Source organism: Phalacrocorax aristotelis, chromosome 5 (assembly GCF_949628215.1).
Source record: "Phalacrocorax aristotelis chromosome 5, bGulAri2.1, whole genome shotgun sequence".
Lineage (NCBI taxonomy): Eukaryota > Metazoa > Chordata > Aves > Suliformes > Phalacrocoracidae > Phalacrocorax > Phalacrocorax aristotelis.
This window is the reverse complement of record NC_134280.1, coordinates 51,695,831-51,721,868: the sequence shown is the minus strand read 5'-3', so window position 1 is coordinate 51,721,868 and position 26,038 is coordinate 51,695,831. Positions and strand designations below refer to the sequence as shown.

The window sequence follows — 26,038 nt, the reverse complement described above, 5'->3', positions numbered from 1 at the left end:
CATATGTATATATATTTACTGGGAAAATGTTTATCTTCTGTGCACTGTTTAGGATTTCTCAGTCATACAGAAGTACTTAAGACCTTAATATTTAATAAAGTCTCTATTCTTAGAGAGTGACTGAGCGAGCCTGCCAATGTGAGGTTGGGCTGGCAGCTCAGTGGATTAATGGAAACATGGAGCTGGATTTAAAAGCCCTGAGTGATAATCTTTAAATATGCCTAGGCATTGTGGTTGTGCAGTTTCCCTGGGGAATCATCATCGTCTCTGCTTCAGAAATTGCACTGAAGACATAACTGAAACTACAGCACAACCTTGCCTCCTGGCAAATCTTCTTTTATTCCTGGGGCTTAAATTCCTTCTGTGTACACCTGTACACCCAGAGTGTCATTCCTTGTGGGTTTTTGCTTATTATTATATTGTTGCCACAGGAACAATTTTACGCAGACCTGAAAAAGAGTTGCAGAGCTGAGCAACTTTTCTACCTGAACAGAGATCTTGCTTGTAGGCTTTCAAATAAGCAAATGTTGCTATTTGAAAAAACTGAAGTTAAAATTATGTTGAGGCTTGCGATAGTGCTTTCCGTAAGGCAGCCAGAGGAAATTTGAAAAAGACTGGCTGCCTGACTTTTTTTTTCTTTTCTTTCTAAAAAACTCCTGTCTGTGAAATTCTTTGCTGCTTCTGGTTCATGTAACCCATTTCAATAGTACTTCATTCTCTGATAGAGATCTGAGTAGTCCCACTGCAATGATAGTGTAGACACTATCTGATGCATTCTGGGATGTCTTCAGACAAATTGAAAGGCTTGAGAATATTTTCATTGTACGAGATTGCTTTTTCTTATTTCTATAAGAACTTACCAGCCTGAAAGGTGTCTGGACTTAGAGTTGCTTTAGTTGTATATGCATTTCTAGGGATTATCTCAATTTCAATTTAATTTGTCACTTCCCGCTATAAAGCTCTTGGGGAATCTTTAATTTTCAGTGAGAGCTCACTGAATTAAAATGAAAATGAAATAAGCTTGCATCGTCAGCACAGAGAATGGCAGCGTTGTCCCAAATTTCTGTTTATCCTTCACCAGAGCTGCTTACACAAATAAGGCACCAGGGCACTCAGTTGTTCGGTACTAGATCTGATTGCGTAGCTGAACACCTTTGTGTTCTGTGTAATTGCACTGATGTTAAGAAAGCTTTTTAACTTGAAGAACACTGTGCTCCATGTGACCAGTGACACATCAGCAGTGACATGCTGAGTTCCTTTAAATGTCATGGATCTCTGCAGTTTTTGGTACTGTTTAAATTACGTATAAATTCACCCCCACTGCTCCCTGGATTGATCTCCTGTGAGGCTGGAAGTGCTGAAGGTTGGAGGATATAAGAGAAGGCAGTGTCTGTACCTCTTGTAACTGTTTTAATCATCTGAGTATTCCAGTGTCCTTCAATAGCTCCATGAACCTGCAGCACCTAGGAGGGGAGTAGATGGGACTGCAGCCTGAAGAGGACAGGAAAGCAGTCGGAACAGGATGAAACCAGGATCAAGGAAAAAAAGGTAAACAAAATTGCACTGAACGTTTATATGCATACCTTCGACCTTGTATTCGCTAGATGGGGTTGGTGATTTCCCCCCTTCTCCTGGTGACAATATTGGCTGCAGTGCCTCTGCTAGGAAGTTACCTGTATGACTGCTGGGGGTGGGAAGATGAAGACTATCAAAGGGATGGACTGATTGCCCCTGGCTGCAGTACCAGCAGGGCGTCACAGCTTTTGTCGTACAGATCTGAATCACAGCGTGCTACAGAGAAGGGCTGCTTTAGTCCTAGAACTGAGAGAGCCGCCACCTACATAAGACTCAATAACCCCTTATCTGCTAAATCACAGGGACTAGGTGGAACAGTTATAGACTTCATATGTGCTGCAGCCCTGATTCAGTTCTGGGAGCATCTTTCTAAAAGAGCAGTGTATCTGTTGTGAATGAGCTGACCATGCGTTTCGGGGGATACTGCTGTATTTTTGTACATTACAGTGGGGGAAAACAGTCTGCTCAGGTGCCAAGTGATGTCTGCCCAGGTCTCTTGTCCATTTCTATCCTTCTCCCATATTTTTCATCTATGTTTTTTTCATACCTGTCACTTTTAGTTTCCCTTTTCTTCCCCACCTTTCCTGGTGCAGAAGCCTGGAGGAACTGTAGTCCTATGTCACCTATAGTAAAGACTGGGTGCATTGGAATATTCTAGTTCTGAGAAGAACCATATATACATAGATTTTTGAATGTACATTAACTGTTGATTCCATCATGAACCAAGAGTGTGATTTGCAGCAAGCTTTTAATTGTGCCAGTTTTTCATGTGATAATTCTTCTTTTAGACCTGTGAGCACTTATTTCAAAGGGCCTTTTGATAATGAAGATTGTATTGTGTCAGGGTAACCAGCTGTGGTGCACAGCTAGGAATAAGAAAGTGTTTAATAAGGAAGAACTTTAATGCACAAACTTCATAGGAAGGAGATTTAAAACTTCAGTTTTTATTAGCACCAAATATCGAGCAAGTTCCATGAACAACAAGCTGTACTTCCAAGCTGGTGAGTTATTTTCTTTAGGGAAAGTGAGTTAGTAATTTCATGACACATCAATTCAGTCTATGTACTCTTGTGTTTGCATTGCAAATCCATAATTCCTTCAGTTGTGCACAGGTCTGAGTTCACAGTATCTATTCTTCCCCCAAAAGTAGAAGTATTTTCAACCATGAGGTTTCAAGGCATCTCTGTTCTTGAGAGACCAAGTAGCGTAAGTTAGCTGCTCACCAGGAGAATAGTCAAAGCACCACTGGCTTCTAGGGGGAAATATTCCTGTTTCTAACATACTTGTGTGTCCAGTTCCTGCAGCTGAGCTCATAGCATGAAGAATTTTCCCAAATGCATTCACTTGTAGCTCCATGCAGCCTCCGTATTCAACTACTGCCAACATCACTTTGAAATGAAATTAATACAGATGCAAAGACAGTGGCCATTGGTGGGGAGGGAGGAGGGCTGTGCGGTGTTCTGAGGATTATAGAGAAGCCTTTAGTGGCTTTTACTGTCATAAGCTATCTGGTACAGGCTCATAGTGGGAGGAGGATTCCAAGAAAGCACTAGAAGCAGCACCATGGTGAAGTGCTCTTTTCCTGGAGTACTTGCAAATGCTTCATCTTAACTGAGTTTGTAAGCAACTTGAACTCCCTTGGGGGGACGGTTCAGTTCCTTGAGAAATGAGAGCCTGAAAATGAGAGAACTCAGAACTGCCTTGGTTTTGTTTGTTTGTTTTTTGTAGAAGTTGTCTTGGGCAGTTAGGCTGCCACAGTACAACATATGGGGATGCATATGTTGCTCCAATCACCTCAGTAGTGTGTGGATGCATATAAGTATTTCGAAAGAATGCAATACAGCATTCTTTTTTGCTCGATTGCAAGACAGCAGTAGCAACTTTTCTAGGCTGAGGTGTTTTTTAGCTCAATTTTCTGGGTGTTTATTATCCAATATGAGATATAGTATCAGAATCAGTTAATTGCATCTGTGGATGATACAATAACACCAAACATATTTCCAAGGTAAACCGGGTTGAAAGGGGGGGGGGGGGGGGAAGAAACAGGAAAAAAAATAATCTCCACAGCATTAGTCTCTCTGGAGAATGCTAAACAACTCGTGGCAGTTCGGCTTGATAACAGTGCTCATCTAGCCATTTGCAGGCTTGCATCAGGGAACTGAGGACATTGAGAGCAATTCAGATTTAGTCTCTTGGTAGGTCCGTAACTAGGCTGACATGAATTACTTTGTTACAGTACTCACTCTTCTCTGCTGTGTCGGGACTACGGTCTCCTAACTCAGTGTCAAACCTGAATTTTGTAAAGCCATGTAAGATGCCTATCCTTGGGCACTTAAGGTCATAAAATACAAATAACTGAATGCCCTCTGCATTTGGCAGACTGGGACCTTGATAACCAGGCATCCCTGTGTGCAGAACAGTAGATTTAAATGGTACAGTAGAGGTGGAAGGGGTGGAGCAGCGATGGGCTGAAGCTTTACAGCCAAGAAAGGGTATTTGTGGAGGAGGGAGGTAATGAGGTGCATCTGAATAGACTTTCACAAACCAGTTCCTGAAATCCCTTTATTTCTATAGTAATTTTTAGTATCTTCAGGATGAATGCTTTACACCTGAAACTCTTGTTGCTGTCCATTTGGAAAAATAGACACATAAGCAATACACATTAACAACTGGGTTTTTTTACACTGTATACTTTGTTTTGTATAGATTTAATTGTACACAGTTTTATATTTTATTTTGTTGGCTGTGAGTTGAACCATATTCTGTAACTGCAGTGCCATGGGAATGTAAAGGGAGGTTTATAGCAGATAAGAATCCCATTCTCTCAAGTTATTCTTGTAACCGCAAGTACAGGGAAGTCTGCTCGACAGCAATTCTGTAGTAATAAAATGTTCTGCCTAAACAATTCTGCATAAAAGTTACCAGGGAGTTGTTTGAGAAACCAGTTTAACTGATCAGCCATTTCTTCATTAAAAAATGATGCACTGCAAGATGACTTACAGGCCCCGCATGTAGCTGCCTAACATACACTGGTGTAGATTTGGTAGTGCTTTCTGGCCGTTGGAAGGACAAATGTAAACTAAGCTGTTCTTACAGGTCAACAAAACCCATGATTTCTAGTGAACAGAAATATATACAGTGTTTCTATGGGGAAACATTGGGGGGGGGGGGGATGGGAGGGTGGAGCAAGGCCTACAGTGAAATTACCTATGTGGGCAACTGATGGGATTTGAGAAGAACAGCCTTTCAAACTGTACTCACTCTGTGAGTTAATAGAGTCTTTACTTGCTTGTGTTTTTTAACATATGGGAAGGTAAGAAACATAGGGCTCTGTATTCTGCACTTTTGATGTGTCAAGACAGAACTTTGGATGAAATTTCACAGGCTTCCCTTAAGTCGCTTTGAAAATTATCATCATGCAGACAGAAAGTACTTTGTTTTACACAGCTAGTATAATTAGCTAAGCCTGATTTTCCCAGGTTGTGTTAAGTATACTTGAGGAAAATAGCAGGATGTGAGTTGAAATAGTAGGCTAGTTGTTGATTAAAATAGAAACACCGCTGTCTATGCCAACATGTAGTTGAAAAAACAAAACCAACTGAACTAGGATAGTTGCTGGGGGGAGGTACGCTGGGCTTAGGTTTTTGAAACAATGGGATCTTGAAAATCAATTGCGTACTCTATTAGCCAGGTTTAAGCTTTAGTGGAAAGACAAATTAGGCTGTAAAGGTAATAGAGCTGCTCTGTGCCCATATATTTCTGTAAGAATCATTAAGTTGGCATTCCTGAAGTATAGAACCAATGGTGAATAAATGAAATTGAAGGCAACATGTTAAAATCCATATAAGAAGGGTTCTTTTAAATGTATATGGCATGATGAAATTGTGAAATTCAGTGCTACAACGTAAGACTGATGTGGAAAGTTCCATAAAGTCAGAAAGAGATTAAAGATAGATGTGGTTAATGAGACCATCTAGTGGTACACTTAATGGAATGAAGAAAATTCAAGCACTATAAGTATGCCTACTGAACTGAGGGAGTTGTAAGAAACTTCCACCAAAGGTTTGGGTTATCTTTCGTGAGATTTCCTGCAACAACTTCTAAAAACTCTGGGTGTCTCCTCTGAGGCTGCATCTACCTTTAAACTTTCAATGGTATGCCTGTGGTGTTGCTCAAAATGCACCCAGTTAAGAAGCAATTTCACTTGCGAAGCTGTTTGACCTGGAGGGTAAACTAAATTGTATTGAAAAAGTCAGTGTTAGACATGACTTCAGACAAGATACCTGGCTAACCAGGCCTTTTTCTGATCTGAAATTGTAGGAGTTCCTCGCTGCTCCATTTTAACACAGTCTGGTGTTAATTTTTGAAGTTCTATGTAATTTCTGAATCTAAGCAGCCATCTCAGAAAAAGAAAGGCCTTTTGTTTCAAAATTATCAGTAACAAAGTTCAAAACAGATAATAATTGATGTTGGGTCTAAGTATTTTGTTACCCTGTAAACCTGATCTCCCAGTATTTTCTGAATTGATATCGGCTATCACATAATTTCAGGTTGCCCTTAAGAGGAAACAGAAGGGGTGTAAATTTATCTGGGCATGGGTAAGCCACTTAATAATAAAAAAAAAAGTCTGTAAGGAAGGATAGGTCAAATCAAAGATAGGTAATGAGAAATGACAAAAAAGTATACTGTGTACCTTTTTTTATTGCATACACTGTGTGCACACTTGCACACATGTCTTTGGGTACGTATATACTCACTGTATAGCTTGTAATATAGTTGATTGTAAAGAATACAAAAGACATTCTGTTTTAAACTTTAAAGAATATTTAATAACTTTTGAAAAATAAAACTTGTATTTTAAATTTTGTTCATTATATGAATGCACAAAAATGTTTCATTGTAGTTGCAGCAACAAAATGCCAAGGAACTGAGGAGACCTGCCCACTGCGGTAAGGTACCGGTGACAATCTAGGAGAATTCACAATGGAATCCAAACAAAATTTCCCATGGCAAGTCCTGACCTGTTTTCTTACTGTGGATTGCCTAACTCGGTATCTAGTAAGATCATTCACACTTAGCAAGAATCTTTGCAGACAAAGTTAATGAGGAGTCTGGTTTTAAAATAAACGTCACAATCAACTGCTGGTTTCTGTTGCTTACCGTTGGTGCCACATCTATAGCACGACAATGAAGCTAAGGGTAAGTGAATGGCTTCGACTTTCTCTGTGCCAACAGCCTCCTACCCTAGCTGTGAGTGGGGGGAGAGGCAGCGGGAGCCACGCGCACTGAAAGGCGTAGAGTTCTTAATTATTTGCCAGAAGTGAGGGGTTTGGGGTGGATTCACATAGCAGCCGTATTGCTGATACAAGATAAAATATTTTTACAGCATTTGTGCAGTTCCTTCCTCTCTGTATTTTAAATCATACAATGCTGCATTCAAATGGTAATTATTAAATGGAAGAATAAACCTTTAGGAGTTCATATTCTTTGAGGGGGAGGAACAAAGAAGTATTCGTAGAACAGAAACTGGAGTGAATTTCAGTGAGTGTGCACTATAAAATGTGGAGCTAAATAATCCTGTTGTACAAGCAGTAATATTTGGCTGCTACTGACAGTGTACAGGAAAATAAACCATATTCTATTAAATATATATACACATATATATTATTATAATTGCGAACATGAAAAGAGGGAAGTAATCAGACTGAATCAAAAAGCTTCATCCTGATGTTGCTGAATTCAGTGGGTCCAGCCACGCACCCTGTGCCTTCACATCTTGTTACTAAGCAGGAAGAGCAGTGAGTGTAAATTAGGAGTGCTATCCTTCAATGTCTTTGTTGCCTTTGGTTCTGTCTTTAATTTAAATGTATCGAGTCCTTCATCTTAAGAAGTGAAAATAATATAAAAGACTTTACGAAAAGTGACAGAACACTAATGGAAGCAACTGGAATGACTTCTGTGTTGCTCTGCATACGTAAAGCAACCTTTTAAATGGGTATTATGTACTACAGGGTGTTTATAATCAGCCAGTTCAGCATAAAGTTTTATGCATAATGTGGAACTACCCTTTTTGTTTGTTTGTTTTTAAAAAAAGATTCTTGCTGTTACAGATCACAAAATAGTCTGACCTCATCACCAGAGAAAGGATGCAATGATTTCAAAAAGAAAATATGGTAAGTCTGAGGCTTGTTATATGCAGTATGTTCAGAGGTTTGAAACTGGATTGTGCTGGTAATGCCTTAAGCACCATAACATCTGTTTGGCCTGTGTGAAGAGAGTTAATAACATCAAGTATAGAAAATAGTCCAGTTCAAATTATAAACAAGTTGCAGTAGCAGCTCAGCTGGCAGTGTAAGGGTAATGTTTAAAAAAAAAAAAAAGGAATTATTAGCAGCTATGTGTGGTCTGTTTTTTTTCTTTTTTTCTTTTCCTTTCTTTTCAGCAGTTGGTGCTGTACATTTCTGTTGCAGCGACTGGGATTTGCGAAGTGAGTATTGCTTATACTCCCTATAGATGAGTTATTGAAAACTGAGGCAGTTTATCTTGTCATAAAAACCCCTAAACTGTGGAAAATTATTGGAAGGACCCACAAAGTGTGAGCTGTGTTCAGTCTCTGTTTCTCATTTTGTTTCTTCTGTAGGTTTAGCTGAAGTCTAGCAGCCTTCTCTAAGAGCTCAGCACATACTACTGGGAGACTCACAGGATGAGTTTGTGATCTCTCTTCTCCCTACGCTTCCATCAGGCAAATTGATGAGAGTTGTCCTCTCTGGGAGCTCTTTTGCACAATGGTTTGCTTTTATCAACTGAGCCATCGTCAGCCTGCTGCCTCTGTTAATTTTTAATGGCAGGGATCACTACAAATAGACTTGTCTACCTTTTATCTTTCTTAAAAAAATAAAAAAAATCAATGTTTTATTAAGGTATTCGTCACTGTATTATGCTGCTTTTCAGGGGTGGAAACTCTGAGCTGTGAGCAGGAGCACCTGTGCGTACAAACTATAAACCATGGCAAGAACTATTGGTACATCTCACCTGTAATCGTGTTTATTGCAGGTAAGAAAGGAACAGAGCAGAGAGAGGGAAGGCATGAACTTACACCAACTTTTGAAGAGCATGACTGTTGACAGGTCAGCCTGGGCTCAGAGAGCAGTGAGACTGATGTGATTTTAACACCAAGAGTAAGTCTCTTGCTTAGGGTACAGGGCACTTGTGTGTGGGGTATTCACTCAGTTTAACTTCTGTCCTGGGTCAAGGTCTGTTAACATTTGTCAAGGCTTGTGAGCATGACAATAAAATCTTTTAGTGGTGGTGAGGTTGCTGTGATAGTGAGTGACTGGGAATCCACCAAAAAATGCACATTACTTTCAACTTAGCCTGCACAGCTAACTGCCCCATGCTACAGAGGTTGATGAATAAAGGTAGTGGGGTTTGGGATTTTGGAAGATGCTTGTTCTTTCACACACCAGACTGTCCTAAGCACTTCCCTGCAAAACATGTAGTTCGGGCCCGAGGGTGAGAAGACTGTTGATTTCCTGCAAAGAGGTAGAAAAAGAAAAAAAAGAAACAACCCCCAAAACCTAAGCAGTGAGGGTAGTATTTGTCAATGGTGCAGCTCCAGAACAGGGTTACTTACGGGTGTTAAGGAGCTTGTTCAATAGGCTGTGGGCTGGTAAGTCCAACTTTACTGCTGGAAATTGCCTTTAAATCAAAGCAAGCAAAATGTCACTCATAGCTGAGACCTGCTGTTGTAAGCACTGAAGGTACAGGGTAACTTTTTTTTGCCTGAACTTGATGCATTCTTCTAGTCTGTCACAGTAAGAATGGCTGCATTGAGCTTTCTGGGAAAACAGGGCACCGTGGTTGTGTCTGTGGTCTGTTGTTGGTGGCTGAGAGGTCCTCAAAGGCTGGCTGCAGGGAGCAGGCCAGCTGCATTGCTTTGTTTCCCTGCTCCCTGCTGTGTCCTTTCCCTGGGGTGCTTCAGCTTCTTGCCATCCCATGTGCATTATCTGCAGCCTCTTGCTGATGGGGAATTGTTTGTTTGCACAATAGGAGACATCTGATTCTTAATGTCATCGCTAGAAGGTGTGCACAGAAAGGTACTACATAAATTACTTCAGTTACCAATGCAGGGTGGGGAAATCAGACAACTGGTGTTTTGGTGGTTTTTGTTTGCTGTGTGTCCTTTTTTTTTTTTTTTAATGGCTAGGGAAAGTTATGATTTTGATTTCTGCAAATTCCAGAAAGTGTGTGGCATATTCTAGCCAACATCCAGGCGGAGGGAGATGGGTCTGAAAAACAGAACTGAGAGGTAACTCCAGTTCTAACAAAGACTCTGTCTTGGCTGTTGCAAGCATGCAGCTGGGGAAAAAAAAAAAAAGCTAAGCATAAAAACATCTGAAGTCTTAATAACTCTCAGAAAAATGAGCAATGTGCAAAAGATTTTTCCTCAGCAAGGCAAACTCTATCATACCTGCAGATGATGATATCCCAAAGTAAATTAATGAAATGGTGACATTCAGGGAAAGAACAGCTGACAGCTCTTCAGGTGTGGAAATGAGTGATATTTTTTGGCAGACTAACATGAAACAGGGATGATAAAAAATAAAACCATAGTAGAATGACAGAGAGAGCCCACTCACAAGTTGTTTACTGAAATGAAGCTACAGCTGAAAGTAATTACTTGTTTCCCAGAGGTATAAGTGATAGTGCCTCCTACAAGAAATAATACTTGGTTATTTCAGTTGGAATGTAAAATGGGATGGAAAGGTTCCCTCCTTCTGAGGTTAGATGCTGGGTATTTTCGCCTCCTTTCAGAACAGTGTGTGTATATGAATGTAATATATATTACATATATGGTCAACATCTATATGCCACTGGCAATTAATAAGTGAGACAATGTCCAATATTGTTTTCCCATAGCAGCCAGATCTCACTGTACAGATTCTGATTAAAAGCCTGACTTTGCAGTGCATAAGATTAAAAGTACTCCTTTAAAATAACACGTTTCTGAAGATGATCCTCTCCTGGCTACAAAATCATCTTGAGACACTTGGAGGCAGGGCTGCTTGATCTTGACACTTTAGCTGTGCGCAAACTGTAGTAAAATTACAATTGCATTCAGTGCTAGCTACTCTGTCTTTCCATCCTGAAGACTATGCATTTTCTATGCCCTCTCTTCCAGACTGTGAAATGCGGAAAGGCAACCTGGCAGGTTTCACAGAGGTTGCCTCAGTGCAATCTTTTCCTAATATCAGTTTGCAGATCGGTCCCTCGTAAGCAGCCCCCTTTGCCTTTGCTATAGGCCAGGAACCGTTGCTCTTTGGAGGCTTTCTTCTGCTTAAAGACAAGGCTGCTTCTTACCTGTGCCAGTTCAAGTACTGACTTTTCCTTTTCTTCCTCCTTCGGTAGAGTGGGGTGATTCACAAAATCTTCAGAAAGATAGCATTATACACAGTTTATAGTACAAAGGGGAGGGGGGAAGGTCAGATGAATAAGCACGAAGGAGATTTCTCCTGTGTCCTTTGGAGGAGGAGCAGAAAGATTGGGAATGGTATCTATGCACAGTAGGTGTCTGCCTTGACTACCTGACAATACATGGTCATCGCAAATGTGAGTCCAAGAATCTAAGAGAAAAAAAAAAACAAAACAAAACAACAAACAATCGTTTTTCAGTAAGTAAAAATGCACCTATTTATTGAAACAAGAAAAAAAAAAAAAGAGAGAAAAAGCACGCTTACACTGGTTTTGTTCACACACAGGAAGACATACAACATACTGCTTTTCCTGCCAGCTCATGTCCTTATTCTGTTCCTAGTTTCTGTCTGCCTTTGGTTCTTATCTGCGTTGCTGTTTTACAGAATGAACAGTGAGAGCACGGGAGAGTTGACTTCTCCATGAAAGGCAGCCACCAGATGCTGGGAAGAGGTATATTGGAAAAAAAAAACAGTTTGGATGTCTTTTGCTCAGAAATATTTTCCAGTAGCAACCCACAGCTGTGGGGCTGTGTGCTTATCGCTGTAGCTATTGCTTTGAAAGACAATCAGGTTATTCCCTGACCCAAAGGACGTTGTGGATTACTTTACTGTACTTTACTTTTCCAAGCGTACATGTGCAGAGTTCCTCTGGGGGAATCACTGGAGACTGCCCATGCATTAATCATAACCATCAATGCCTCGTCAACAATGTATGTGTCTTTCTACTCGGCCTATTCAAGAGAAGCAGCAGGGAGGTGGTGGTTCTTCTCCCGGCCCAACTACTGACCTGCTGTGCTGCCTCCAGCAGATTACTTCATCAGAAAAGGGGATGGGGAAAAGAGTCTTGCTTTCCTTCCAGTTGAAGCATTTAGTACATTAATCTAAGTGGTTGTTACTATTCCTTTGCAACACCACTGTAAAAGCTGTCATTGAAATAAAGGTTTGCCAGGTAGAACTTTTTTGTATGAATTCTATTTTAAGCACTTCATTTGACCACTTAAAATTTAGTCTTTACATAAATAGTAGTTCCTGTTAATAAGTACTTTGAAAGAGTACTTGAATAACACACATACTACTTTATAAATAACAGCTTTATAACCCTTTTTTTCTTTATCTTCATTTCCTGTTCTTCCAAAGTGAAGTAAGATTGCTAGGCTTTAGTGTGCTATTTTACAGTAAGCAAGTGCCTTTTGGAGGTATCTCCTGAATGCTGCCATCTACTTCCCAGCAGTGGAACACCTCTGGGGACAGCTGCATAATAAAACCTCAGTGGCTGAATTTGTTTTATAATTTCAAGCATGCATGACTGAAGGAAGATTCTTCTGCCACATGTGCTGTATGACTCTAAGTATGAGATTGTTAACATGAAAAACAAAAGCTGTCACAGGCTTAGGGCCAGAACAACGTTGTAACAGCAACAATAGAGGGAGCCCAATTCATTTCAGGTTACACTGCATCAACACTTTTGTCATCGATTTTATTCAATCACATAGTGCAGCTGGAAGACAGACTAAAAATCCTTTGTCTTCTGAGGCGTTTTCTCTGTGTTTCACAGCATTTACTAGGAATATTAGCATTTTTTAATTGTCTGAAGTGTCTTCTCCTAGGGAAACTAGTTTCTTTCTGTCAGAAAGACTATTTTCTTAAATACCTCAAATATGCAAGGTCTATGAGAAGGACTCTAACATGGGCTGCTGGGTTTTTAACATATTTTTTAGATTCCCTAAATGCTGAATAGATGTTCAAAAGTGTGATTTAAAAAAAAAACAAAAAAAGTAATATATTAACAACAGCTTTACAGTCTCTCTGCCATATGCTTATCTTTTTTCCTAAGCATATCTGCTTACTCTACTGGAAAACAAAGGCCAAAACTCTACTGAATTTGTGCCTGTGAGGAGTCAGGCATTTGCATTAAAAAGCTGCAGCCAATATGTGCCATATGAGAAGGTAAGATACATGCCATTCTGTCTAAGCTAACATTAGTGGGAATATGAGTGGAACGCTGACCCCAGGCTCTCTCATGCTGCTGCTAGTGGTATACCATACAAAACAAACAAACCCTCAAACAAACCAAAACAAAAACCATGGGTTAATCTGGAGTTACGTAGTATTAATTAGATTAACAATGTCGTCCTTTCTGCATGTACGCTGAGTCTGAGAGAGAGGTGGAGCCAGGAACTAAAGCTCCATTTCACTCCATTCAGGAATGGGACTTTGGGCCATAAATGGCGGGGCTGACATATAGCTGAAACAGTCAGAGCCCCAGCACAGCTTTCACCTGTGTATCCTCAGGCTAAGCTTTGTGCCATTGGGGCTACTTTACAGCCACAACCCCAGCAAGCTGGATTAAAGACATAGGTACGTAAGAGACACGGTACTACACTGACGACTGACTCCTCTCCAAACAAAGTTGTTATGCTGGAAATAACTGCAGGTCAAAAAATCCTATAGGCAAGCCTATGCCAATCTTTCTTACCTACCTAGGTTCCCTGCAATTAACAGAAACGGAGGATGGTTTTACAGGCAAGGTTGAGTAATGGTAACAACATCCCAACTTGTAACTTACCCTAGGACTGAGGATGGGGTTGAAGCCTTAAGCTACCTTTAGGCTACCTTGAAGTTAGGTATTTAGCCTCAGAGGATGGTCTTCTCTGGAGAGTTGCTGGACAATTCACCCTGCCCTGACTAGGCCTCTCTCTCTGGAGGGCGGGGACCACCTCTCCACTGAGACTAGTCTAAGCCTTAGAAAAAACCACTTGGTAAAGTGCCTGCTCTTTGCAGTGCATCATAAAAGAGAAAAATGTGTGCAGTATTCCTAGTTCTGTACCTCATACATAGTGTTGTAACTAAATTAACACATAAAAGACTTAAATCGTGCAGAGTTTTACGCTAAGATCATGCAGAAGTTGAAATTATTAAATCAGGCTTGAGCACAATATATCTGGATCTATGGTTTCTTAGTTAAAATTAATTAGGATTTAAAAAATTCAAATTAAACTGTACCTGCACCATAGCTGTGCACAATCCAAAGATTCCCACTGCTAGTAAGTTTTCCTGGAGCCAGATTTTCACTGTTTCATAGCAAGGCTGGGGGGGGAAAAGAAAAAAAACCCAAACCAGAATATTGTGTAAGTCATAAACCCACAGCTCTACTCCCCTGGGAATATACAGACAGAAAAGGGCCAGCTCAGACTAAGTTGCTAGGTAGCCTGGATTATCACTTCTGCATTGGAGCAACTACCATGTATTTCTGGGTTGGAGCATGAACATGGAGCATTAATTGTAATGACACAGAAGAAAAAAAGAAAGGTGCACCTCCAAAACTTTGCATGAGCACTGCTCCATGTACCTTGGGCCAGTAACTAAAAATAAACAAGCAATGGATTTGGGGGGTCTCTTTGACTGCTAAAAGCCAACCGTAAGTACTTAGAACTTCAGAATAAGCCTTCCATTTTCTCCATGTTTCAGGAAAAAAAAATATTCATTCTATATATCAAATCCAAAAGTTCCAATGAGAGCTGCTCAGTAGCCACTCCTGCTGCACAAGGACCCTTGTCATACCATTTTTCCATCCTTACAAATTGCAGTATGGGCATGCCTCCATTATCTTCTTCCTGCTTTAAGTTCTGCCGTAGTTGTAACCTCATGTTCCTCGCCCAGTTTTGGGAAGGCTGGCATTAACCCAAGTGAAAACTTTCTTTAAATAATGTGTAAATAATAAATGTCTGTCAGATAACCTTATGAAAAAATTGTGCCCTCTGTCCTGTAAATCACAGAATCACAGGTTGGAAGGGACCTCAGGGATCATCTAGTCCAACCTTTCTAGGAAGAGCGCAGTCTAAACAAGATGGTCCCAGCACCCCGTCCAGATGACTCTTGAAGGTGTCCGACGTGGCCGAGTCAACCACTTCCCTGGGGAGATTATTCCAATGGTTGACTGTCCTCACTGTGAAAAATTTCCCTCTCATGTCCAATCGCAATCTCCCCAAGAGCAACTTGTGTCCATTCCCCCTTGTCCTCTCCATGTGACTCCGTGTAAAAAGGGAGTCTCCATCATCTTTGTAGCTACCCCTTAAGTACTGGTACATGGTGATGAGATCCCCTCTGAGCCTCCTTTTCTCAAGGCTGAACAAACCCAGTTCTCCCAGCCTATCCTCACATGGCCGGCTTCCCAGTCCTTTGATCATCTTGATGGCCCTTCTCTGGACCCCTTCCAGCCTCTCCACATCCTTTTTGTATAGTGGGGACCAGAACTGTACACAGTATTCCAGGTGCGGCCTGACACGCGCTGAGTAGAGCGGGATAATGACTTCTTTCTCTCTGCTGGTGATGCCCTTTTTGATGCAACCCAGCATCCTGTTGGCCTTCTTGGCCGCAGCAGCACACTGTTCGCTCGTGTTGAGCTTCCTGTCCACCAGGACCCCCAGGTCCCTTTCCACAGAGCTGCCCTCCAGCCAGGTGGATCCCAGTCTGTACTGCAAATGTACTGTAAATGTACATGGACAAGAATCATTCAGCCTTCATTGTGTGTCTTTCACATAGGTATAAAGGAAAAAGTATTACTGCCCATCAGAAGACATGGTGTTACCCTGCACTGACCTTCTTGGTACCCCAAATAGAAGAAGAACTTTTAAGCCCTTAAATAAAAAATATTGACTTGGAGCTACTTGAACAATAGAAGGGAGCCATGTTTGGTTGGAACTCAGCCTCCGCCAGTGCCAATCCATGCATACGAAATCTCACTAGAACGAGGCCAAGAGCGCTTCACTCAGTGTCTTCACAAACCATTAGAACTAGCAAAGCGCTCATAATTCTACTTCATCAGATGGCCTTACTCCACAGCCCTCCTGGATAACTGCACTAGCTGTAGTTAGCGCAAAGAATTGCTGAGCTAATTTCAGTGAAGAGTTTAGGCTCTGACTATCTACCGTGGAAAGACCTTGCTAAAAAAATGCTGCTGGCAATGCAGTGGAACAGTTCCCACGCTCCTACTGTGCAGCAGAAGCCCCTGAACTGGGGTTCCTAGCAGGAGCAGAGCACTGCAGGCTCACACAGTCCTCTGGCCTCACGACTGCCTGGGCCATGATAAGCTACGGCTGCTGCTCCAGGGCTTGTGCTACGTTTGTGGCTGAGCCATTAGCCTGTATCGCTACCTGACTCCAGTAGGCAGGACATTCAAAAGGGCAGTCCTGTCATTTCTTAGCTAGGTGTAGCTACACTGTGCTCCAGATCAGTGCTGGAAGGTACTTGTCTGCAATGTGAACCAACAAGCTTAGAGCCTACTGAAAGGAAAGCCTTCAGCTCATAAAAATAATTAAATTGGCAGTTTCATTGGCGGTCAAAAGCCACAGCTCAAAAATGAGCCTTCTGAAACCACCTGATTAAAGATGAGTTAAGGGGACAACATACCTTATCATCCATATAGCCCTGCAAGTGACTAGCTGCCTGCCCTTTACCTGGGTTGCAAGGCAGCTGCTGAGCTGCTGCTGGAGAGCTACTCACCGCTTTCCACCATGTCCCTGGGGAATGGAGTCCACAGTTCTCACTGAACTCTAAGCAGCAGGAGTCTGGCACCCGGGTTGTATTGTACACTTCAAACCAGTCAGTGTAGTTAGAGACGCCACAGCATCTGAACTGGAAAAGAAGAGACGGGATGATACCGTAAGTATGAGCTGTCACTGACTGCTGCTCGTTCTGACTTCCACCTCCTGGAGCTGGACATTCAGTGCATTTCGATTACACCAGAAGAGGCTTGAAATTTTAAAGAAATACAGTATATTTCCTCAGCTTTACCCAGACAGACCCTTCTCCCCACGCTTTTATGATGTTTAAATATGGTTTTGTATGTAGCTAATGTTGATAGAAGAAGCAAGGGAACCTATTTGCATTGGCAGGACACTGTAGGAGCTGAAACAGGACAACCCCAGCCAAGTACTACGGTTAAGAGTTGATGTGGCTGAGCAGGATTAAAACAATCATTTGCAGAGTGTTGTCAGGAAAAAATTATTTAAGGTACAGATACCGCACCCAGGAAATGAAGATTCTGGGATCTCTACGTTACACTACTTCTGAAATTATGATTGAAGTTAACGATGCAAATTTCTCTCTAAGCTGTTAATTACTGATCAGCTTTGAAAGTCTGTCAGTAGAACACGTATTTTCTCCTTTTCTTGCTTTGGTGCATGGTCCTTAATGTCATCATCTGATGCTGCTAAATACTTTGTCTGCATATATTATGTGGTGCATGTATACATAACTATCTATATATAAACATATATACACATACACACAGGCACAGTGTACAAAGACTTAGTGCTCAGTTGGAAGGTTTGTTCAACTTTGGTAGCGGGATGAAAGGTATAGGAAATGTGCATAACAGAACAGTACAGAAAATGGCTCTGTGACCGTCTTTCCCCTCTGGGAACTGGAATATTCCTGTGATACAAACTAAGCTAAGACTCATTACCATATAGATGTGTACACCATCTGTCACGCCTATGCTATCTCAAAAGTATGAATTTGTCGGTATTTAGACACTTTACCACTAAATAAAACAAGACGCCATTGGGCTGCAGAACTGCGCTCTGCTATTGGCAGTACTTCACACTTTTTCAAGGCTATGCCAACTACCTACTTAGCCCCAAAATGACTTGCCAAGATCTTTTTTTTAAATGTAATTTTATATAAGCCTGTACAGTATTTTTTGCATCCCTTTAGAGACCATTCCTCTTGTTTCTTACACACTCATAATCATGCAGACAGCTGCATCAGCAGGACCAAGGGCCTAATCCAGCTCCTGATGTTTACAGTGGCCTGAGAGTTTTTCCCTATATATGTAATAGGTGGAAAGTCTATGGCCACAGAGGGCTGAGTGGTCAGATCTTGTTGTGCATACAAGATCTGCCATTCAAGACCAATAGAGGGCAGAGGCGTCACGCGTTGCCTTGCACATCATATGATGCTTCAAGCACTCGCAGAAAAGTAGTCCGTAACAGAGACGTTTCAGTGCTCGCAGCACTGTTTTTCTGCTGCCAAGCAAGAGTCAGAAGTTTTTGCTGGACTAACAACTATGCCCCCAAGGGTCTGTTCAGAATCCTGATTTGGTCTGTGGCAGGAATCAATCCCTAGCTTACAACTGTTTGATTTGTGACTTTACAGGCTTTGTTTTCTACTGACTTGAAAGTAAAAAAGTCAGTGACTTCCTTTTTTCCCCCCTCTGTGTTCCTGCAAACAAGACAGGATCTCCGTGCCTAACAGGTCCCAAAAGCAGATAGGAGCAGCGTGGAACACATGGCATGCATTTGAGGAAAGATGGTTTATCTGGAAATCTAACAAGAAGGTCTTGCAGGCTGTCATTACAGTCAGGAGGCAGCTCTTTGATAGACAGTGAGAAGTGACAGCTTGTAAATAGCAAGCCTTGAAAATGTGGCTTATCTGTGGTGTAGAGAGTGCAACAGTACGGGCTGAGACATTTGAGTGATGTTCTGGCCAAACACAAGTGACACAAGTTTGCATAAAACGGGACTAGACCCATTCTCCCCATAATATTGCATGGCTGAGGGTGTCGAAGTCTGACAGACTGAGGAGACGAAGTACAGGTTTTGCAGTTAAGGGCTCACTAACAGGTTGAGGACAGCTGTTCCTATGGAGCCCATGAAGCAGAAGGCACCTTAGGCCATGATCTAGGGTTGGGACTCCAAAGAGTAAAACTTCCTGGTAAGCCAAAAGCTGGATATAGGACGAGATGCAGTTGCAAAGACAAGCTGCAGTTGGACACATATTGCCTGCCCACACAGAACCTCTGTGTACTGCACAAGAGCAGAGGACTAAATATTGATACTGGCCTGCCACGGCTGGCAGACAAGGCAGTCCCAGCAATGGGAGAAAGGGCTAAGAAAAGATCACGGGTAAAAATGAATGAAGTAGCATGAGGATCAATAGTCTTGGGACTGGAAGAAATAATGTCTGGAACACTAACTGGAAGAAATGTCACGTCTTTGGAAGACAAAGGAAGGATGAGAGATGGAATTAAGCAGCAGATGATGCACAATCCTAAAGGAGAGGAGGTGATGAACACAGAAGAGTACTAACACCACAGAGACCCGAGAGTGCACGAACAAGTGAGTGAGCAGTGTGCAATGAAGACCAAGCCCAGTGAACGGCATCTCCGGGGAGCAGAGGCACTGACCTATGGCAGTAGGTCAAAGAGGCAAGGACAAGGAAAAAAGCGGCAGTGGGACCAAACAGGTCACAAGTATAGATTCAGCAAAACGGTCCAGCTAGAGGAAAAAATACAGATAAGCTGAGAGCTCAGTAAATTCAGAGACTTCATTATGGAGGCCCAAGTAGAGAAGAGAGAGTGTGGGAGTGATTTTGGATCATGTGACAAGTGACTGATTTATCCTGTGTGTATGAAGCTGAATGATAAATAGCCAAATTGTTGAGGGAGATGAGGGACTATCAGAAGAAAGGGGAATATTAAGGGCAAAGCACAAATTAAGAGGATTTTTAGAGTCCTCTCAGATTTGAGAGCAATGCTCTCTTTTTGCAATTTACAAGGTTTCTGAGCAAGGATAGCTGGGGACAGTCCTACACTTGGAGGATGGAGAAACCTCAGGTCACATGAAGGATAATTTCTGTCACCAGCAGTTTGCTGTAGCCAGTTATACCAGACTTCATGTTCTTCCACAAAGGCTGATGTTCTGCCAATGCCAGAATGTTAAACTGCCTGACTATCATGAAGCAATCACAGGCTTGATTCTTGCTACAACCACATTCATTTTCTGGTCACATTTACAGTCCTGCCTTCCTTCAGTAGTTAAGTGATAAAATTAGACAAGGTTGCCTAATTGATTAGTTCTGTTCCCAGTTTCAACATGGAACAATACACTTACATTTTTTAGAAACTATTACAAACTAATAGTGTTTATTTTGGGGTACCCAGACTAACACTGTTTAAAAGGATGTAACCTGTTAAAAATGTCAGCTACTGTCTTGAAACCAGTAACTTTAAGACACCTTGACTTGGACACCTCAGGTCACTCGATTCTAGGGCTTGCAGCTGTGAAGGAGCGTGCATGATTAGATGCAATTGTGCCTGCCCACATGAACAAATGTGGGTACTTACGGCATCAGGTGACAATCAGGTATTAGTTCTGGGGGCACTTGTACAGTGTTTGGCTAAAACAACCAAAAGCTTGTCAAATGCCTCTGAGTATCTCAGCTCCTGCTGCTGAACATTTCCAGAAATACTGACAATACGCTGCTGTTTGTTTCACACGTTTCATGTGGCAGGCTCTGTCTCCTGAGATGTCAAAACACATTTTTTCCCTCCTTTGTTAGAGAGATATAACTCACTCCCCTATTGATTACCCATGGGGTTCTGAAGCAGCTCGTCAGTTCCCAAGAGCTCAGGACACACAGGGGCTGCTCAACACAGCAATGCAGTCAAAGGTCGTGCTGCTGAGGAATGCTTTTCCCAGCCAAGCAACACGGAACAGCACGAGGTCTCTGTGCTGGATTTATGGAAAGCACCACTGCCTGCAAATAGCTTAATTTTTTGTATTAACAAGTAATTGCTGCTCTAGTGTGGGGTATCCAGGGCTGGTAATTAATGTTAAACACAAAAGTTTCTATCTTAGTGCAATAGAAATGTTAAGGACTTGGATTCTTCTATGTATTTTACACGCAATCCCAGTATGGAATGCTAAGTAGGTCTTATTTTCTGTGCCAAATTCCTGCAAAATCATCCAGGCTGGGATAGGGTTCATGACAATAAGCAGACACCCAATCCTCATTGCAGACAGTTCTAGCAAGTCGTCGTTTTCTGGTCTTGTGAATGTGACAAGAGAACTAGGGACAGGGTACGGTGCCTTTTATAAGCCTTTTTCCTCCATCACTATAAAAAGTGGTGGATAAGGTAGTTTAATTCTAAAATCATGTTTAATGGGTGGCTTGGATTACTTCAGCAGTAATCCTGAAGTATGGTTTGATCTAACAGAATCAATGACTGGGGTAGAGGGAGATGGGTCAAATTTTGTTCTCAGTTACAGTGGCCTAAATAGACATGAAAGGCTTTACACAGCAGTAAAAGTGAGCTGAATTTGCTCACTTTAGTGAAGCTAATGCATCTTCTTCATGGCTCTCAAATTACTGCCTGCTTAGTTAAAAGGAGAAGTGTTCAAATATTGATCACAAATATGTTGGGGATGAAGCAACATTTTAATAATTAATGCCTATTTCTCATTTCCTCATGATCTCCACCTGTATCTTTAAACAGTCTTGGTTGGTAAGGCGTGTAATGCAGTTCCGGCTAACTTACATCCTAAACTATCAGAATTTGAGTCAAGTTTAAAATAATTTTGTAAGATTTCGTAGTATTCAGTTACGACATGCAGAAGTCACTGCTTGTGTTTCTGATCACTATTGAATCACTATTGAGAAAGGCTGTCAGTTTGGTTAGCTGAAGGTATTAAAAAGAAATCAATAAAATGTTCTAACTTGAACAGGTCCTTGACCTAGAGCCTTAATATGACTGCAAAAAGTGCTTTTCCTCTAACATGCATTGCAGGTATGCAGCTCAACCCAACTCCTTTATCGGTAATCTGAACATACCAGCCATGGACCAAAACTTCCCCCTTAAAGATGGACCCGACAGACCCTGTTTTCTTCCTTGTTCTCAGTTACTTAGGAATTGTATGCTTGCTAAAGAGGAGAAAAGCATTTCTCAAGGCACAATGGCTTCAGAGAAGAAAGCCTCCCCACAAAAGGTGCTCAGATCTTTCACACTTGAAGAAGAAATACAGTAACCACCACTCACAAGTCACTGTGTGTGCACTGGGAATGCATATTCCCAGTCAAAACTCCCCTCTAATTTGTGACCAGCCAGTCCCACAGAAATCAAATGTCACCTAAATGTGGTTCTGTTTCTGGAAAAACTTTTTTCCCCTGGCAAAGTTGCCATACACAGTCATACATAGTGAACCCAGGGTGGGAATGGTCTCTATCTAAGCTAATAGTAGGAGAAATAAAGAACTATGCCAGAGCTTAGATCCCTCACATCTGAGCCTACTACTTTAATGACAGTACCATCCTTCTGCTCAAGTTCTGAAAAATACTTTTGCAAATAAAGGAGTGTGAACGCAGAGAGGACGAGGGAGAAGGACTCATGATTTCTGTTACTGTCATGTTTTTTCCTTACCGTGCTTTTTTCTGAGGATGCCGGTTTCCATCCACATACAGACATGGCCCATAGCTCAACCAACGACTGATGTCGATTGGCCCCCTTAGAAAAGTCAGTGCTGAGACATCATCCTATATTGCAGTGTGGTTACCTCTAATGTGGGGGGTTCTGAGAGTGGTCTGTTAGGAGCCAAAATGCAAACAGCAAGCTTGGGTTGGGACTTACCTTTCAGAAAGTCCCCTGTATTGCCCTAATCCTCCTATCAGTGATTATACTCTACTGATTAGGGATGTAAGGGATAATGATTATTACCAAACACAAAAAATAATACTTGGCATTTACACAGCACTATTCAACTGCAAAGTGTTTTACATAATTAACCATGCTGGGATTGCCTTTGCTGCACCACTGCAATAGTCTATTCCTAAATACTTTTGAAAGATACATGTGAAAACCAATTATGCAGAGCAGCAAAAATGGATCTGTGGGAGCGCTTTGCTTCTATCCTCAGTGCCCAGCACAGGGAGCACAGAGACTTTAACACTATGGTACTGTCAAGACAGCGCACAGTAATTTCGTAGTTGCTGAGTTAGAAAAGAGAGTGATGTAATATGACTGTACACGGCTTGCGAGATGGCACTTTCCTATTATCTTTTAGGCTCTTTAGAGCTAGCTAGCATTGTCTCATCTGAAACTTTTAAGACACTCTTTAAACTGTAACAGGTTTCAAGGCCAAAGGAAACATTAAGACAATTGAGCATGATCTGTAGTGCTACACAGACCACAGACTATTGAGTCCTGCCTCAAACCCAAGCTTGTCACTGAACAACACCATTTCTTTTAGACAAAAACCTGTCTTGACTTCAGAGAATCCACCAACCCGCTGTACAATGGCATCCTGCCATCAGATATCTGTACCTTGAGTTTTTAGCTCTTGGATCAGCTACAGAGCCCTTTTCTTTCAAAACCCTTTTCCCTTTCTGCTCGCTTTTTAAGGCCTGCAATCACATCAGTACTTCATGTTTTCCTGGTTACTTAAAGCTTTTAAAATTTCTTACCATAATGTAAATTTCCAACATTCTCCTCATTCTTTTACATCTTTTCTAAATCCAATCCAGCTTGTGAACACCTTGAAAAAATGATACTAGGTGAACTAGACATAGTATATATTGTTCACCTATTTTACAGAAAGGGGAGCAGAAGCATGGGGTTTATATCCCATAAGTCCTCCAAATAATGTTTTTTCCCCTACTTTTGCTATATGTTTTTAATAGTTCTTGGGGTATCACAGTAACCAGATTAATATTTGCTGCAAACATCTTAATATTAGTAATTTTTACTACATTTTTACTAAGCAGAGTTAAGTTAGTGTAAGAGTAAAACTTCTAATACTGTGATATAAGCTGTGATGTTAAAAATTTTATCTATATTTCACATGGCTTTCTCTTGGGCTAGCACCACAAAATGCATTTGTCTTGTAAGTAACTGATGCCTTCTCATATTTGATCACAGTATTGGAAGAGAAAAATATTAACAATATTGCAAGATGCTGAGGCCTTTTAAAGGTAACTGGAAGAACCTTCCATATGCAGTTGTTAGGATGCAGGACTGGAAATCTTACTAGCTTGTTCGCTGGACCTGAGCTGTATGTGTTTCCCACACAGCACTGTAGCTGCACCCTACTGCACTCAATACAGACAGCTCCTGCAGCCCCCAAGATGCACATGGAGTTTGGACAACCAGGTCTTTTGTTCTGTTAGTGACCCCAAATTTTTAATTTCTCAGACCTTTTCTTAGCAGCCTGCCGCTCCTGTTACCTTGCACCGTACAGAAGAGTATATGTGAATCTTGACACTAAGAGACTGAAAGACATTCAGAATTTCAGCCCAAATGGCAATAGAGGAAGAAAAGGGTAAACGAGCAGGTTTATCATATCAGAATGTGTTAGGTAGCCCATCCATCATCTCGAATAGTTCACAGAACCTTGGAAGGACTGGGAAAGGTTATCATCTTTGGCCTATTTAAGACATCAGAGGCAAGACTAAAGCCCTGTCTATACCATGCTAGCGCCTCTGGAGGAGAATTTGAGAAAGGTATACAAGATTTTTTGAGTGAAGACAAGGCAGCACAAGTGCTTCTTCTTAAAGCAGAAGAAAAGATGGAGCACTCTTCCTCATCCAAGAAGCAGAGAAAATCAAATCGGAAAGATCACCCCAAGAGAACTGATTGAACTGAATATGAAGAGAGAAGGACAGAGCTAATAAACCTGAACTGTCAGTGATGGTGCTTCCTCAGCAAGCCAGACAAGGACAAAAGGAGGGAGCCAGCTATAGTGTTCACCAGTCCTTATGAGACAAACACTGGCAGAGTGCTGTCAGAGAATCAGAAGGATGCAACAGCAGTGGCAACATAGCAAAAAGTATTCCCAGCCCATCTGTGGTGAAGGATGATTGAATTCTGCTGGGAAAAGTGTATTGACTATAAGAGGAGGTTGTAAACACCATGGCCAGTTTCCATTTTGACTACACTACTGGAAACCAACAACAGCAACAAAAGGAGACAGGACAGAAGCGAAAAGGGGTCAAAATGGTTCTTTGTTATTATGTTATTGCTCTTCATTCCAACATAAGCTGACCCTTTGACTTTAAAGACAAGGTACTGCTTGTTTCCTGTCGACCATCTCCTTCACTCTCCACACAGCAAAGAACTATATGATATTTAGGCGTCAACACAATATAAATTTTTAAAAGAAATAAGCTATCCTGGTCAAAGGAGAAGTAAATAAAAAATACCATTTGTTACAAAAAGCAGAGAGTTTAGTTGCTAATGTGCTGACTGCATGGGAGGAAGAGATTGGCTTGGAATTTGGAGGTTTAATTAGGTTCACACCCAGAACATACTGTGACAGAGCCCAGAGGGTAAGAAGGAGGGGAAAAAAAAAAAGCTCAGACTTACATCTGTTTGAATGATGCTCCATGCATTAGTTAGGCCGATATTTCCATCTGTCCCATACAAATGAAGCCCTTTCTTCAGATCCTGCTGAGCGTACGTGTCAATCTAAAACCAACAGCAAAAAGCACAAAACTCAGAATTTGCTGAGTACCACATTTCAGGATCAAAGCACGTGGAGCAGGGAGGTGGTGGACAACAGTCCTACACTGAAATGTGTAAGAAGTTAACCTACATTTCCTAAAGCCCTTCTCCAGTAGAGCTGCTATCTATTACAGGTATCTGCATTTTGTAAAGAACATGAGGAGTTCCTGTTCTGAGTTAATGTTTGTGTTTTCCATCAGAGACCTCCAGAGCATCTTTTCCCTTCTCACTTAACCACCAAAGTACTGTACAGAGGCTGGATTCAGTTTAATCACTCATTTTTTGCAAATGAGGCCTATATATGAAAACATTAATCTACCCATAGCATTTCTTTTTTAGCTTAATATCTTTAATTGTGACCAAGTACCCCTCAGCATCACCCATGCTTCATGGGAGATCAACAGCAGCATTAACACTGTATTGGTGCCCTGAATTGTGTTCATTACATCAGCCACGGTACCCCACTTCGTACAGCAGGGTGGACGTAGTTATATTGAAGCTGCAGGGAATGATACATCCAAAATTCAGGACAGACAGGATTTAAGAAGTTAGTTACTAAATGGAGCTGCTCTTAAATAAATGCATTTTTGTTGATTTAATGAAAGCACAAAGTTCTCCTTTAGAGGCATTTGCAATTGAAGATGGTACTTTCTTGTTGAGAGTCTCTGCTGGTAAAGCAGGCTATTGTTGGATCCACTGGTCACCACCAGGTAGT

At 41.4% G+C, this 26,038-nt stretch overlaps 1 protein-coding gene and 1 long non-coding RNA gene across 19 annotated transcripts in view; one reads left to right on the top strand and one right to left on the bottom strand.

Annotated features, from left to right (window-relative positions):
• Positions 1–6,376: 6,376 nt before the first annotated feature.
• The window catches only part of TSPAN4 (tetraspanin 4), a 464,080-nt gene continuing 444,418 nt past the window's right edge, over positions 6,377–26,038 (bottom strand). For 15 of the 18 annotated variants that reach the window (XM_075094496.1, XM_075094500.1, XM_075094501.1 and 12 more), the window contains 4 exons: positions 25,186–25,287; positions 16,551–16,682; positions 14,052–14,135; positions 6,377–11,198 (listed from right to left, as the gene is read on the bottom strand). In XM_075094496.1, the coding sequence (XP_074950597.1) occupies positions 11,130–11,198; positions 14,052–14,135; positions 16,551–16,682; positions 25,186–25,287 (387 nt within the window). In that variant the 3' untranslated portion in view covers positions 6,377–11,129. Of the gene's footprint in view, positions 11,199–11,312; positions 11,490–14,051; positions 14,136–16,550; positions 16,683–25,185; positions 25,288–26,038 lie in introns of all 18 variants that reach the window. The other 3 variants (XR_012660751.1, XM_075094487.1, XM_075094486.1) reach the window with 3 other exon arrangements.
• Positions 7,679–16,557, top strand: LOC142057787 (uncharacterized). Its single transcript, XR_012660752.1, has 5 exons — positions 7,679–7,748; positions 8,018–8,062; positions 8,629–8,702; positions 11,433–12,995; positions 15,591–16,557. It is a non-coding gene; the product is annotated as an uncharacterized LOC142057787 (long non-coding RNA).